The 14,597-nt window shown below is 38.8% G+C and overlaps 1 protein-coding gene and 1 long non-coding RNA gene across 3 annotated transcripts in view; one reads left to right on the top strand and one right to left on the bottom strand.

The window, feature by feature from the left end:
* The window catches only part of LOC148845256 (uncharacterized), a 57,335-nt gene extending 44,862 nt beyond the window's left edge, over positions 1-12,473 (bottom strand). For both annotated transcript variants that reach the window (XR_016102102.1, XR_016102101.1), the window contains exons 1-3: positions 12,380-12,473; positions 12,226-12,277; positions 11,979-12,048 (exon numbers count right to left, since the gene is read on the bottom strand). This is a non-coding gene — a long non-coding RNA (uncharacterized LOC148845256). The remainder of the gene's footprint in view (positions 1-11,978; positions 12,049-12,225; positions 12,278-12,379) is intronic.
* Positions 1-14,458, top strand: part of PYD2 (pyrimidine 2) — a 61,736-nt gene extending 47,278 nt beyond the window's left edge. Inside the window, exon 13 of the mRNA XM_088954058.1 lies at positions 13,999-14,458. Within this exon, the coding sequence (XP_088810184.1) occupies positions 13,999-14,190 (192 nt within the window). The 3' untranslated portion in view covers positions 14,191-14,458. The remainder of the gene's footprint in view (positions 1-13,998) is intronic.
* Positions 14,459-14,597: the final 139 nt, after the last annotated feature.

Here is a 14,597-nt window from a genome sequence, read left to right as displayed (position 1 = left end):
CATCCAATTGATGAGAAAACAGGGTGTGAGGACAGCATCACTCCAAAAATGCTTTGGGACATTCGTATTAAGCATCAAAGACCGAGCAGTTTCAAGGAGATATCGATTTTTCCGTTCAACTAAACCGTTCTGTTGTGGGGTGTAGGCACAAGAAGTTTGATGAATTATCCCATGGTACTCTAAGTATTGCTGAAATGGTATTGAGGTGTGCTCTTTGGCATTATCGGAGCGAAGAATTTTAATATGAACACCAAATTGGGTATGTATTTCAGCATAAAATTTTTGAAAAATAGAGAACAATTCACTGCAATCTTTCATAAGATAAATCCATGTCATCCTTGAAAAGTCATCAACAAAAATTACAAAATACTAATAGCCATTGTATGACATCACTTTGATCGGACCCCAGACATCAAAATGAACTGAAGAAAAAGGACTCAAGACACGACTATCAACTCTTTGACTAAAAGAGACTCTATGATGTTTCCTAAGCTAGCATGACTCACAATCCAAAAATGAAAGATGACTCAAGGAAGGAACCAACAACTTCAGAGCCTTGAGAGAAGGATGACCAAGTCTGCAGTTGGTAATACAATCCACCTGCCTCATGCCCTCCACCAATCTTCATCCCCATCTTGAGATTCTGAAACACACAAGAAGAGGGATAAAAGGTTAGGGAACAATTAAGTGACTTGGTTAATCTACTAACAGACATAAGGTTAAAGGAGAACTTGGGGACATATAAAACAGATGATAAAGACAAGGAGGAGAGATCAACATCACCAACACCACAGATGGGAGATGTAGAACCATTAGCAAGAGTAACTACTTGAGATGTGAAGGACCGGGAAAGAGAAGAAAATACATTAGGAGTCCTAGACATATGGTCTGAGGCTTCGGAGTCAATGATCCAGTGTGAAGGCTTGGAAGCCAAGTAAGCCATACCTGAATGGCAAGGGTAGCTGTGTTCTGTTGAGAAGATGTCTGAAGGAACTGCTCATATACTGCACGGGGTACACTCACCATCTCCTTCCCAGAAACACCAGTAGATGTGGAGGGGATCGGGTCAGTTTGTTGACTTTCAGTAGCTATACCACTACCCTTAGTCATAGCATGGTTAGCCCAAGTGTTGGGTGGACCATGTAAATCATAGCAGAAATTAACTGTGTGCCCCTATAATCTACAATAAGCACACTTCCTAGGGGCATTACTTCTTCCTTTACCACAACCTCCCCCTGAGTCCTGACCTCCACTCCGGCCACCTACACGGTTAAACATGGGACCACCACGGTTACCTGGAAGTCCACGACCACCACCACCACCTCTATTTCCATAGCCTCCCCCTCTAGTCACCACAAAACCAGATCTGTCTGTAAGAGAAAAATGCTCTATAGACTCAATAGATGTCCTCCTAAGACGGGCAAAAACTTCTTCAAGTGAGGGAAGAGCAGACCCCCCCAGTATTTGTGCTCGAACAGGCTCATATTCAGCCTTCAAACCCACCAGAAACCTTGTCACATCAAGTTGCTCACGTTGTTGTTGTTGGATCTGAATATCCTATGTCAGAGGATGATACACATTGAACTCATTTCGGATATTCCTCAAACTTACATAGTATTCCTCCAAGCTTTGACTTCCCTGCTTCAGATTAAAGTACTCTTGGTACAACTGATACACCCTTGTTGTATTGTCTTGCCCGGAATACAGTTTCTTAGCATGATCCCAAATTTCTTTAGCTATGTATAGGAACATAAAGTTCACGCTAATTTTTTGTTCCATGCTATTCCACAGCCATGTCATTATTTGTGCATCTTCCTGTTCCCTGTCACTAAACCCTAGAGAATCAGAGGAGGGTTTCTCCTTTCTCACATGTTTTACTTTTTTTCTTGGCTTTTAAAAACACCTCCACAGATTTTTCCCACAGCACATAATTCTCACCATTCAACTTAATAGATGTCATTTGAACATTTAGGTAATCTGGAGAAATCATAATGCCTGTTTTATTGTCATTCCCATCTCCAATCGATGCCATCTTAACTAATTCACCTTACCTCACAAAGAAATCACTACTATATGTAGAGTATTCACCTTCAAATATTCAGCACAACATCACGCACTTCCACAAAACTTATCTCACTTTCAGCACCACCAATTTCTTCAAATACACATTACACATCAAATACAAAAGCTGAAATCACTCAGTCATTAAATCAAACACCTGTACTGCACATTGCAGAACCACTCACACACCAAATACAAGTGCTGAAATCACTGAGTCATGAAACACCTATACTGCACACTGCAGAACCATTCACACACCAATTACAAGGGCTGAAATCACTCAGCCATTAAACCAAACACTTAAACTGCACTCTGCAGAACCAACTTGTACTCAGCTGAACACTGTTCACCCGAACCTGTTCTCTTCATACCATCGAATAGAGAGCTTCCTACCAATCACCACAAACTGGAGGCATGAATGCCTCCTACAGAGAAAAACGACCACTCTTTTTCAACCTTTCCCTTAATCTCCCAGTGGTTCTTGAGAAATCTGCAAAACCCTAGAGAGGAGGGCGATAAAAGAAACTGGGTAAACCAGAATAAAAGAGCAAGACGAGCAGATCTGAACTTGTTACATGCGCTCTGATACCATGTGAAAACCTTATTTAGTCCTAGGTTACAGTAGAGAAGAAGAAGAAGAAGAAGAAGAAGAAGAAGAAGAAGGGTTCGGCCAGTAGAGGAAAATCAGTCATCTCTCTAGTCGACCCACTTGTATTTATCTCCAATAACATAGTTACAAGAAAGACCATATTGTCCCTCATAAGTGATGGGACACATAACTTAAACTTAAATAAAACATACCTTTCACTCTCAAATAGATAAACCCAAATGACCAAAATACCCCTGTTTTGTATACTCTAACAGTGCGGATATGCACATGGTTCGCAATATTGACAGTATTTGGTGATATATCCCCAAAATATCCCCATTTGCTAGGCGGCGATGCAAAATCTTATGGGAATCTTTTTTTTTTCAAATATCCCTGATGTTTTTTCGATATGTTAGTGATATTTTCAAACTTCATTGATAGACTATATATTTACAATTTAAATTTTAAAATTTTAGAATATTATTAAAAAAATTTAAAATATTTCATTAAGACCGTCATAATTAAAAAAAAAAACCTAAAGAAACAATAGGAAATTGATGATTAGATAATTGGCATACTCTTTGATATGATTCACTTACTAAGTCATCATAATTCAAAAGAAAAAGAAAAATGCATATAACTACAAAAGAGTATTCTCAATCTAATCAAAACATATAATAACAATAAAGACAAAAGTTAAAATGGCAAATAATTGACATATATAAAGAAGAGAGGATGGATAAAGACTAAAAAGGAAATAGAGAGAAGCATACCTATTACAGTCTCTTAAACTTTCCTATTTGATTTATATAGTTCTTTGCTATGGTTTTGAGCCTTAAATGTACAATTATATTTCTCCTAATGATCTCTTGAAGGTTTTACTAACTAATTCTATGTTTCTAGAAAACTTTCCTGATTTTTTAGATTTTCCAAATATCTTAGTGAAATTGGAAAAACACACTTGAAAATGGAAACGGTACTAAACTCTTGTCAGGCATATCCAACATGTATATCCCATTCACATCATGACCACTCCCAATCATCTTCCAAACTTTAGGTCCTAAAAAACACAATGGGTAGGAAAAATGTTATACTGCAATTCATCGACTTTGTTAAGCTACTAACATACAAAAGATTAGTGTTAAGTTTAGGAACATGCAGAACAAAGGATAAAACAAGAGAGTCTGAGGTTCTAATGTCTCCCTTGCTTGAAAATGAGCAAGGGATTCATCAACAAGGGATATCTTTTCATGGACAGAAAGTTGGTATGAGATAAATAGGTTAGACCTGCTAGTAATATGATTAGAAGCACTAGAATCTATAATTGAAGGGATTCTATCATTACCTGAAAAAGTGGCATGGTTTGCAAAAGCACAAATCCTGTGTGAGCAAAGGCGTATATGGAAGTGTTGCCTAAAGAGTTGGAAGTTGCGGTTGTAGTCTCCAAATGATTTGAAAGTCTTCCGTACTTCTCAAATGTTGCCTTTACAACTGTCAGTTGTTCTATAATTGACTGATTGACTCCTCATTGCCACACCCTTTTCACCCTCTAGAATAGGAGCCACATTTGCATTTCTCGTCTTTCCAGTTTTCTTACTACTATTGTTGTTTCAGAACCTTGCTGGTAAAAGATGTGGGTGTAATTTCCCACAAGTGTCCTTTGTCTTCATGGGCTTCATACAATATTCACACACCACTTCTTTCTTTCTCATCAATCCCCCTAGACTTCATCCTTAGATGTGCAAAAGGCTCCAAATATCAAGGTAGTCCTGCAATTGTACCTACCGCCTACTCTCTTTACTGATCATGGCATATGCTTGAGCAAGACTGACTTCATCCTTTGCCAAAATATTCTGCCTAGTTATGTCAAACTCAGGGTTGAGTCCAATGAGAAACTCAAGCACCCTATTCCTTTCTACCAGCTTCCTATAAGTTTCGGCATCATTGATGCTTTTCCACACAATAGTTTCCATTACATCAATCTCTTGCCAAAGGGACTTTAGCATAGAATAATATATGGCCACATATTTCTCCCCTTGTCTTAGATTATTCACATTGTTCTTCAATTTATAGGCCCTAGTAACATTCAATTTTGAGAATATGTTTCTAGAACACTACCCTGAATCTCCTTGGTTGAATCTGTCCAAAGGTAATGTTGACTTATGTGGGCTACATGGAATTGACTAACCACCCAATATCTGTATAATTCTTCTAGATCCATTTTTCATATGTAGGACCATATTCTTCTAGTTTCTTCTTACTACTTGTTAGATACCCCAACTTGCCTCTACTACAAATATGAATCCATATAGATTGTGCCCAGGCCAAGTAATTTGTTCCATCTAAGTTGATTGTGGTCACAGAATTCAATAAAGGTTCTAGAGACCCTACCAGAACAACCCCTGTAGGGTCTCTGAAATCACAATAATTTAGAGTTCCACTGAACCCTGCAACCAAAGAGAATTGGTAGAACTGTAGTCACTCCAACTTAACACTCCAGAAAGCTTCCCAACTGAAATCAATTTCCTCTAGGAGTCAAATAGGACCTGACAAGCCCTGAGCGCCAGCCTAACTCAGCTTCCTTGGCCCTTAATAGAATCTCTCTCTAGTTGGCTAGGGTTTTGGGCAGGAGAAAAACAGAAACTTCTTGTCGTCCTAAAAATCAGATTCTAGGTCTCCAAACTCTTCTCCAATTAGGTGGCAATCAACCAAAAGAAATCAGCAGTCTAACTCCATATGCTCTTCCAATCGAAGGGTGTATGGGATTGGAAGAAAAGAAGAGAAAAGGGTTGCTTTGACACCAAGAAGAAAATCAACCCAAGAAAAATAAGTTTTCAATCTGAAAATAGAAGAAGAAAAGGATAGAAATAGAAGAAATCAGAAGAGGAACAAGATGGTGAGAGAAGAAGGGAGAAGGAGAAGAGAGTTCGATCAGTTCTCTTTACTTTCTCCTAATTACCTTTTATTAATTCAGTTGTAATAAACAGAATTGCAAAGATGCCTTGATGGGGTGGCCAGCTCATAAACATAACATAAAAAGGAATTAACAGGCCCATATGGACAAGGCATCAAGGCCCACTAACAAAAAACATAACTAATAAAAGACAAGTAATAAAAAGGGCACTAGGGCCCATTCAGCCCAGTCTCTCTACAAGCTGATACTAGGGCTGCTTTGCCTTTCTGTATAGTAGGACTGTAAATAAGTCCATCTACCATAATCCAGATTGAGTTATTGATGGAGGAGATATAAATAGAGAGTTGATCATGTTGTCAAATATTTTAGTGTAATTGATGGTAAATTCGGGTCAAACTGAAAGACCTTTGGTTTCCTTGTCAATATGGCTCCACAAAACAAGTTCCATGGAAGAGCTTTCAGTTTCTTTGTCAATTTTTTTGTGTCATTTTGCATATTTGGAAAGAAAAGAAATTCTATTTAGTTGAGAAATAATTTTATCTTAGTTGCATAGTTTTCAAGGTGCCAAGGTGAGGCTAGGCTACAGGGGGTGCCTTGTTGCCTAGTCGCCTAAGCTGGAGCCTAGGCGATGGATATTTTTATGTTGAAAACATAGATCCTAGGGTAGTTCCCTAGGTACCATAACCATATTTCCCTAATAATTATGTAATGATTTGTAGAGAGTGGGAGAGAGAGAGAGAGAAAGAAAGGAAAAAGAGAGGTACGATTGAGAGATAAATGATACTATTGGCTGCCGCCAGTCTTCTATTTATATTAACTTAATAAAGGAATACAAATTACAAGTATGCCCCTAGCGGCACACTCTAGAACCAAAAATAATAAGAAAAAAAGACAAGTAACTAACTGACAGTATCCTAAGAAGTCAACCTACTAACAACAGATATAAAGTAACAATTAAATAAGCCTTACAACACTCCCCCTCAAGTTGGGCTGAATATGTCTATCATGCCCAGCTTGTCACATAACTCATTGTGCCGCGAGCATGGAAGCCCCTTTGTGAGAACATCAGCTAGTTGTTCCTTGGAGTTGACATAAGGAATGCAAATTTCCTTTTTTTCCAATTTTTCCCTAAGTATTTGTCCACCTCAATGTGCTTGGTTCTCTCATGTAGGACAGGGTTGCCGGCGATGTTTATTGCAACCTTGTTGTCACAATAAAGGGACATCGGACTATGAACAACAACTCCAAGCTCCCCTAGAAGATTCTTTAGCCAAAGGACTTCAGCCACCCCATGTGCCATAGCTCTATATTCAACTTCAACGCTTGACCTTGCTACCACACTTTGTTTCTTGCTTTTCCTGGTCACCAGATTTTCTCCCACAAATGTGCAATACCCACTAGTGGACTTTCTGTCATCCGCAGCTCTTGCACAATCAGCATCTGTAAAGACTTCCACCTTTAGGTGATTGTGTTTACTGAATAGTAGGCCTGTTCCGGGATATTTCTTCAAGTATCTAAGAATTCTCTCTACTACCTCCATGTGTGGTTTCTTAGGAGAGTGCATGAACTGGTTTAGGACCCCAACAAAATAGGCAATGTCTGGACAGGTCATGGACAAATAAATCAGCTTTTCCACTAACCTTTGGAACCGTTTCACATCTTTCAGAGGTTCACCAACACAGTCACCTAACTTGTGGTCTACATCCATAGAAGTATCTGCCGGCCTTGCACCTAATTTTCCTGTATCCTGTAATACATCAAGGGTGTATTTCCTTTGAGAGACAAAAATACCCTTTTCTGAGCGAGCAACTTCGATCCCAAGGAAATACTTCAGGGGGCCTAGATCTTTCACTTCAAATTTAGATGCAAGGAATTGTTTCAAGTTCTGTATCTCTGAGTTCCAACTTCTTGTAATGATGATATCATCCACATATACTATCAATACAACAACCTGTTCCTGACATCTCTTCACAAAGAGTGTATGATCAGACTGACATTGTTTGAGGCCCATCTATTGAATTGCCATGTGAAACTTACTGAACCAGGCTCTGGGAAACTGTTTTAAGCCATAAAGAGACTTTCACAGCTTGCACACCTTATTTTCACTCCCCTTGGCATAGAATTCAGGGGGTTGAACCATGTATACTTCCTCCTCTAAGTCACCATTCAAAAAAGCATTTTTTATGTCCAGTTGATGCAATTCCCAGTCAAGATTAGCAGCTAAGGACAGGAGAACCCTAATTGAGTTCATCTTAGCCACTAGGGCAAAAGTCTCATCATAGTCAACCCTGTATAGTTGTGTGTATCCTTTGGCTACTAATCTTGCTTTGTACCTTTCAACTATTCCATTTGCCTTGTACCTAACCGTGAACACCCATTTACACCCCACAGGGTCTTTCCCCTTTGGAAGATCCACCAATTCCCAAGTCTGATTTTTGTGAAGAGCATTAATCTCCTCCTTCGTGGCATCTGTCCATTCAGGGCATTTTAAGGCTTCTGCAACATTCTGGGAAAAGGGGTGCAATCAACTGCAGATAGGAAGGCTCGGTATGAGGGGGAAATGTGATCATAGGAGACAAAATGGGTAATGGAGTGTTTGGTAGTGCATGACCTAACTCCCTTTCGTTGGGCAATAGGAATGTCAAGGTCATCCACAGTAGAAGCAGGGTTAGGGGGTGGATTTACCTCCTAGGAGTCTAATGGTGTCGGTTGCTCAGTGTTTGGCTGCTCCATATCTCTATCACACCGCTGATCTCTTCGACGTGTACATTGGAAGACACGGAAGGGAGTAAGGTCCGGAATAGAAGGAAGAGATACCTGAACCTACTTCTCCTCTTCCACACTACGACTCTCCCTCTAAGGAGAAGGGAAGAATGGCTCGGACTGAAAGAAGGACACATCCATAGACACAAAAACCTTACGACTAACTGGATCAAAGCACCGATACCCTTTTTGAGAGGAGGGATACCCCAGAAAGACACAAGGAATGGACCGAGGGTCTAACTTACCTCGGGATGGAGACAAATCATGGACAAAGGCACGACAACCAATGACCCTCAAGGGGATGGAAAATAAAGGAGACTGAGGGTACAATAACTGATGAGGGGCCATGTAGTTCAGCACTTTGGAGGGCATGCAATTGATGACATAAGCAGCTGCAAGTATAGCATCCACCCAAAATCTTTTTGGAACATTCATGTGTAACATCATCCCGCGAGCTACCTCAAGGAGGTGTCTGTTTTTCCTTTCTGCAACACCATTTTGTTGTGGTATTCTAGCACATGAGCTCCTATGAATAGATCCGTGGGAGGAAAAGAACTCATTGAGCTCCCCATGGAAGTATTCTTTTGCATTATCGGATTGGAAGATCTGTATTTCAACATGGAACTGCATAAACACCATCCTTTGGAAGTCTTTCACTATCTTTGGAACTTCGTCTCTACTACGCATAGGAATTACCCATGTATAGCGAGAGTAATCATCGATCAATGTGATAAAGTACTTATATCCACCCTCAGAGATTACATTGGTAGGTCCCCATACATCAGAATACACAACATGAAAAGGAACATCTGATCTTTTATTACTTGAGTGAAAAGTTGTTCTACATTGTTTTCTCAACTGACACGTTTGACACATGAACTTTGACACTGAACATGACTTAAATAAAACTGGAAACAAAGACTATTATTTCGAAAGAAGCATGACCTAAACGACTATGCCACAAAAAAAATTGACTCTTATTTGACTGATTATGTGACTCTAAGGATGACACCGAGAGACCAGCTTTGTTGTCGAGAATGTAAAGACCATCCATTAGGCTTCCTCTACCAATCGTCCTCCCAGAAGTTAGGTCCTGAAAAACACATGAGTCAGCAAAAAAGGTCACACTACAGTTCAAGGAGCTTGTAATGCTACTAATTGAAAGCAAATTTATAGGAAGTTGAGGGACATGCAATACACAATTCAGGTTAAGGCCATGGGGAAGAGATATTGATCATTGGCCTGCAATGGAGGAAAAAGAACCATCTGCAAGTCTCACTCTATCCCTTCCTGACAAAAGGCTATAAGACTTAAACAAGTTCGGCTTACCGGTCATGTGGTTGGAGGCCTCTGAGTCAATGATCCAAGGGGAATCCGTGGGAGTGACATGGAATGCAGAAGTTGTATTACCGGAAGTAGATGCAAATGAAGGAAAGGGAGTACTAGTGATTGAGCCATCCATTTGTCACAAAGCCCTACCATAAGATTCCAAGTGCTCTCTGAAGGAATTCATTATATCTTCCTTGGGGTCAGACTTGTTAGGGTGGTCCCGGGTACTACCTGCAACCTAAGTATCTTGGGTTGCCACATGTGCCGTGTTCATTTTCTTCTGACCTTGACCTTTACCCTGTTCTTGATTCTTTGCTGCCCACTTGGGTTTCCCGTGGATGTCCCAACAAGTGTCACGTGTGTGTCGTGAACACCGACAGTGGGTACAGAACAACTTATCTTTATCATTAGTCTTCTTAGTGTCACTTTTCTTTCCCGTGGAGTAATTATTCATTGCAGCCAAAGCAACTTGTTGCTCCCCCTCAGCTGTAACCATTACATTCCGCCTGCTTTCTTCCGATTGAACAAGGGAGTATACCTCGTGAACCGTAGGCAACTCTTTGCTTCCTAGGATCTGTACCCTCAACGGTTCATATGCAGGGTTCAGTCCCAACAAGAAAGCAAACACACATTGCTGAGAGACCAGCTTCCTGTAGGCCTTAGCATCATCATCATGTTTCCACTCTATAGCCTAATAATGATCCAATTTTTTCCATATGGAGGTAAGGGCTGAATAATATGAAGACAAACTACAGTTTCCCTGTTTACATGTTGAAGATTCAGCTTGTAACTGGTAAACCTTGGCATAATGCCTTTGCTCAGAATAGGTAGTTCTGGCCTGCTCCCAGATCTCACTAGCGGTGTTTGCCCACATAAAGTTCTTCTTCACATCAGGTTCCATGGCTGCGAGGAGCCAAGACATCACCATACTGTTTTCTTGGTCCCACCTATCATGTTCAGCCGTCTCACCCTTGGGTTCTTTCACCCTTCCATTAATGTAACCAGCTTTACCCCTTGCCGTTACATAGAGTTTTACGCTCTTAGCCCACTCCAGGTAGTTCAGACCATTTAAAGGGGTAATTGGCATGGGAAAAACCATGTTTTCACCTCCCATATCCACTGTGCTGCGGGTTGGTGTAGCCCCCGATGAATTTGATTCATAATTTTCCATCGGATACTACTGAAAAACAATCCAAACACCACTCAACTACACAACAGCCACAATCAGAATACCAACCCTCAAGGAATTTACTTCTAGGATGTGAGCAAGAGAACAAAAAACACTGTTGAGAACAACTCTGAGAAGGTTCAGTCAACACAACTAGTCATTAAACCAGCCCGGTAATCAGTTCAACACCACCAAGACAGACATTACTATCAGTCTGACTGTAGTTCATACAATCTAACCATCCAACATCCAAACAAATACCTATATAACCAAGGAATGAGCCCTACACACTATCGACCAAAGAAGACTGAAACAAAAAATACACCTGTTCAGCACTTGTACGAAGGTGCTAACCTGAACTTGACTTCACAGCATCGAACAGAGGAGGAAGGGAGTCTGTACCAGCATTGCCCTTCTCCGACTAGGGTTTTCTGGGTATTACGACCAAGGAAAAAACCACAGAAACTGTCGCCAGAAAATTGCTAGGGTTTCCACAGAAACCGCTGCCAAAAAACTACTGGGGTTTCCACAGAAACTGCCGCCAGAAAACTGTTCCGCCAGTAACCTACTAGGGTTTCCCTGCCTTCCACGTCCAAAACTTTTAAAGAAGGAAACCTTGCTCAAAACAGGAGGGATCGTAGGTCTTTTACAGCCCAGAAAACCTGCTCTGATACCATGTAATGATTTGTGGAGAGTGGGAGAGAGAGAGAGAGAGAAAGAGAAAGGAAAAAGAGAGGTACGATTGAGAAAAAAATGATACTACTGGCTGCCGCTGGCGGCACACCCTAGAACCAAAAATAATAAGAAAAAAAGACAAGTAACTAACTGACAGTATCCTAAGAAGTCAGCCTACTAACAGCAGCTATAAAGTAACAATTAAATAAGCCTTACAACAAATTATTCATAGTTTTCATAAGAAAAGCATAAGGTTCATATTAAAGTATAGAAAATCAACATATTCATGAGAAGAAAAAGAAGGAAAATAAAATTCAAAAAATATAGGGGATGAACCCTTATTTTTGTTATAGGAAAAGAAGAAAAGAAAAAGTAATGGTGGTAGTAGTAGTAGTAGTAATGGTAGAAGAAGAAGAAGTAGAAGAATATATGGAAGAATAAAATGTGCTGACTAGATAAAATTTTAAGTTCTTCCTTACTTATTGGTTCAGGTTTTGAAGTCTTTGAGGGTTCAATACAACATTTGGCAACGTTTGTTTTGATTAAACCCTAATAAATAAGAAAACAATAAAAGGAAATTAGTATATAAACACACAAAATGATTATTTTAGTTTAATGATGTCTATTTTATAATTATAATCTCAAAAAAGAATGAACAAAAAAGTATTTTATAGTAGGAAGTAAAAAACTGCTAGGTGATTATGCGAGGCGAGCCTCAAAGGGCACCTTGTCGCCTAGGTGTTGCCTTGACAACTATGCTTAGTTGTTCAATGTTGGTCTGCAACAGTTGGCTAACATGTTAGCATAGCAATTGTATATAGGGATAAGCTATTTTGGCTCAACTATGAGGTCTTAACTATTGGGTTAAGTGGAAACCTGCCTCTCATTTGGGATGCTTGGCATCATTGTCATCATCTAAGCCTTGCCCCAACTATATGGGTTTAGCTGCATGAATCCTGTTTCGCCACTCTGTCCTGTTCAGTGCCATATCAATTGTTAATTTATGGGCATTTGGAATTCTTGGCATGTTGTATATATTTCATATTCACTGATTCAATAAAATCAATTTTGTTACTCATCTAAAAATAAGAAAAAGAACCACATCTTAATTGCTCCTGGTACTTCACTGTGGGCATATCTGACACACTCCGTTTTTTAGGACATTCTCTCACGTTAATTTTTATATATAACCCCTATGATTATTCTCTCTCATTAACTCCTATGCTATTCAAATTTGTCTAATTGACTTTCTTGCATGCCATTGAATTCCCCCAACTATTATAACCCATATTTTTTGGTGTAAAAACCACAAATAAGAACATTTGAACCTTTTTCTTTTGGTTGAAAGATAGCAAATCCACCATTATACCCTGCTTCAATTACTTGTGGTAATTGCATTTATTCTGAATTTAATTTTTAGACATTTTCTTTTCTTAGTTGATGTTTGTCAATAATTGAAAAAGTGATTATTAAAATTAATATATATATATATATATATTTATTTATAAATATTAACACAGGTCATATTGATTTTTTGAGAATTAAGATATACCATATATGCATGCATATTTTAGTTCATCCACCATTTTTTAACATTTACCAAGTGTATCTCAATAGTTCACACTTCACATAAACTATTAAAGATGTGTTTCTTATGTGTATACAACTTATTTATTGTCATCTAAAACTCATATTACTGTCATTTATATATTATTTAGGATTTATTTTGTGTTTTCCTTGTATATCTTAATTTTTCCATTGTATCCATGCATATCCAAAGTGCATCGTGATACATCTCTTAAAGTTGCCTTTTTGATACTCTGTGTGCTTCCAATACTTAGAACTTTGCATCAAATGTAAAGATGGCAATTCATGTATGACTATGTGATTTATATGGTAACCAATTTGCAAGAGATGCATTTCTGAAAGTCCTTAAATTTGATAGTTGAAAATTACAACATCCCTCCAGAAGCCCATTGATTCCAGTGCTAATCGGGATGACTAGCAAATTTTTGTTTATTTCTTTGAAACTAACAATTAGCAATCATGATGGAAAGTAGAGAAGCCAATGAACTAGCTGGGTTCTATGTATCCTTTTTCTTAAAAACGTTAGTGCTCTATTTAGGCCCTTCAGTATGCTGTGTTTCTCTTGTTAATCCTGCAACTGCTGATTGTTGAACATAAGATATAAAATATCCTCCTCAAGTTAAGGTCAATCTTTGACAAAATCCATCTTGTCCTCCAAAAGGTAAAATGTTGCAGATAACAGCTTACAAAATAATCATTATATTTGTTATTGGCCCATTTGCAATTTCCACATCACATGGCCATGATCCACCAACTCACATAACTGGTACATGTGGATATTATTAGAACTATATAGCTGTTCTTGTGTGTATAAACTAAAAGTTTCCTGATTTTCCTTTAGTGCCCAAATTGAATTGAAAATCTTAGTAGGGTTAGGCTCTGAAATGGTTCTTTTTTTTGTCTCTTGCCCAGGGAAAAGTTGAAGTGACAATTGCAGGAGGAAGAGTTGTGTGGAAAGATGGTGAGCTGAAGGTTCTACCTGGTACTGGAAGGTACATAGAAATGCCACCTTTCAGTTATCTTTTCAATGGTATTGACAAGGCTGATGCTACATACCTTTCTTCCTTGCGGGCTCCTGTTCAGCGCTTCAAAGCTGCAACTTGAGTTGCAGTATTATTTACTTTGAAGCAAGACAGAAGCACATGGGGGGATTGAAAGAATGCAGTGCCATCTTGTGTAATAAATAAATTAAGATTGTGGACTGCGTTCCAAGAAGTAACTATTTTTGGTAATGGTTTAGTGTTTGCAAATTGGTTAGTGTTTACTACACAAAAAAAAAAAGAAGAAAAAAATTGTTTAGTGTTTGCAACATTAGACATTGTTCTGATAATGATATTAAATGACCACTTAAGTCCTCTCGTGGATTTGTTTATTTTTATCATCTTATGCGCTGAACCATATGTTTATTTTTTTGCCTCATTCTTTTGTTTCCTGGTTGAAACATAATTTCTTTTCAAAGAACACACACATGTTGCCTTCATTATGTTAACCCTGCAAGACCAGATTAACTA

This window comes from Nelumbo lutea, chromosome 7 (genome assembly GCF_056320005.1).
Source record: "Nelumbo lutea isolate HS-2025 chromosome 7, American lotus-T2T, whole genome shotgun sequence".
NCBI classification, from domain to species: Eukaryota; Viridiplantae; Streptophyta; class Magnoliopsida; order Proteales; family Nelumbonaceae; genus Nelumbo; species Nelumbo lutea.
The sequence above is the reverse complement of the archived record's forward strand: the minus strand, read 5'-3'. Positions and strand labels throughout refer to the sequence as shown.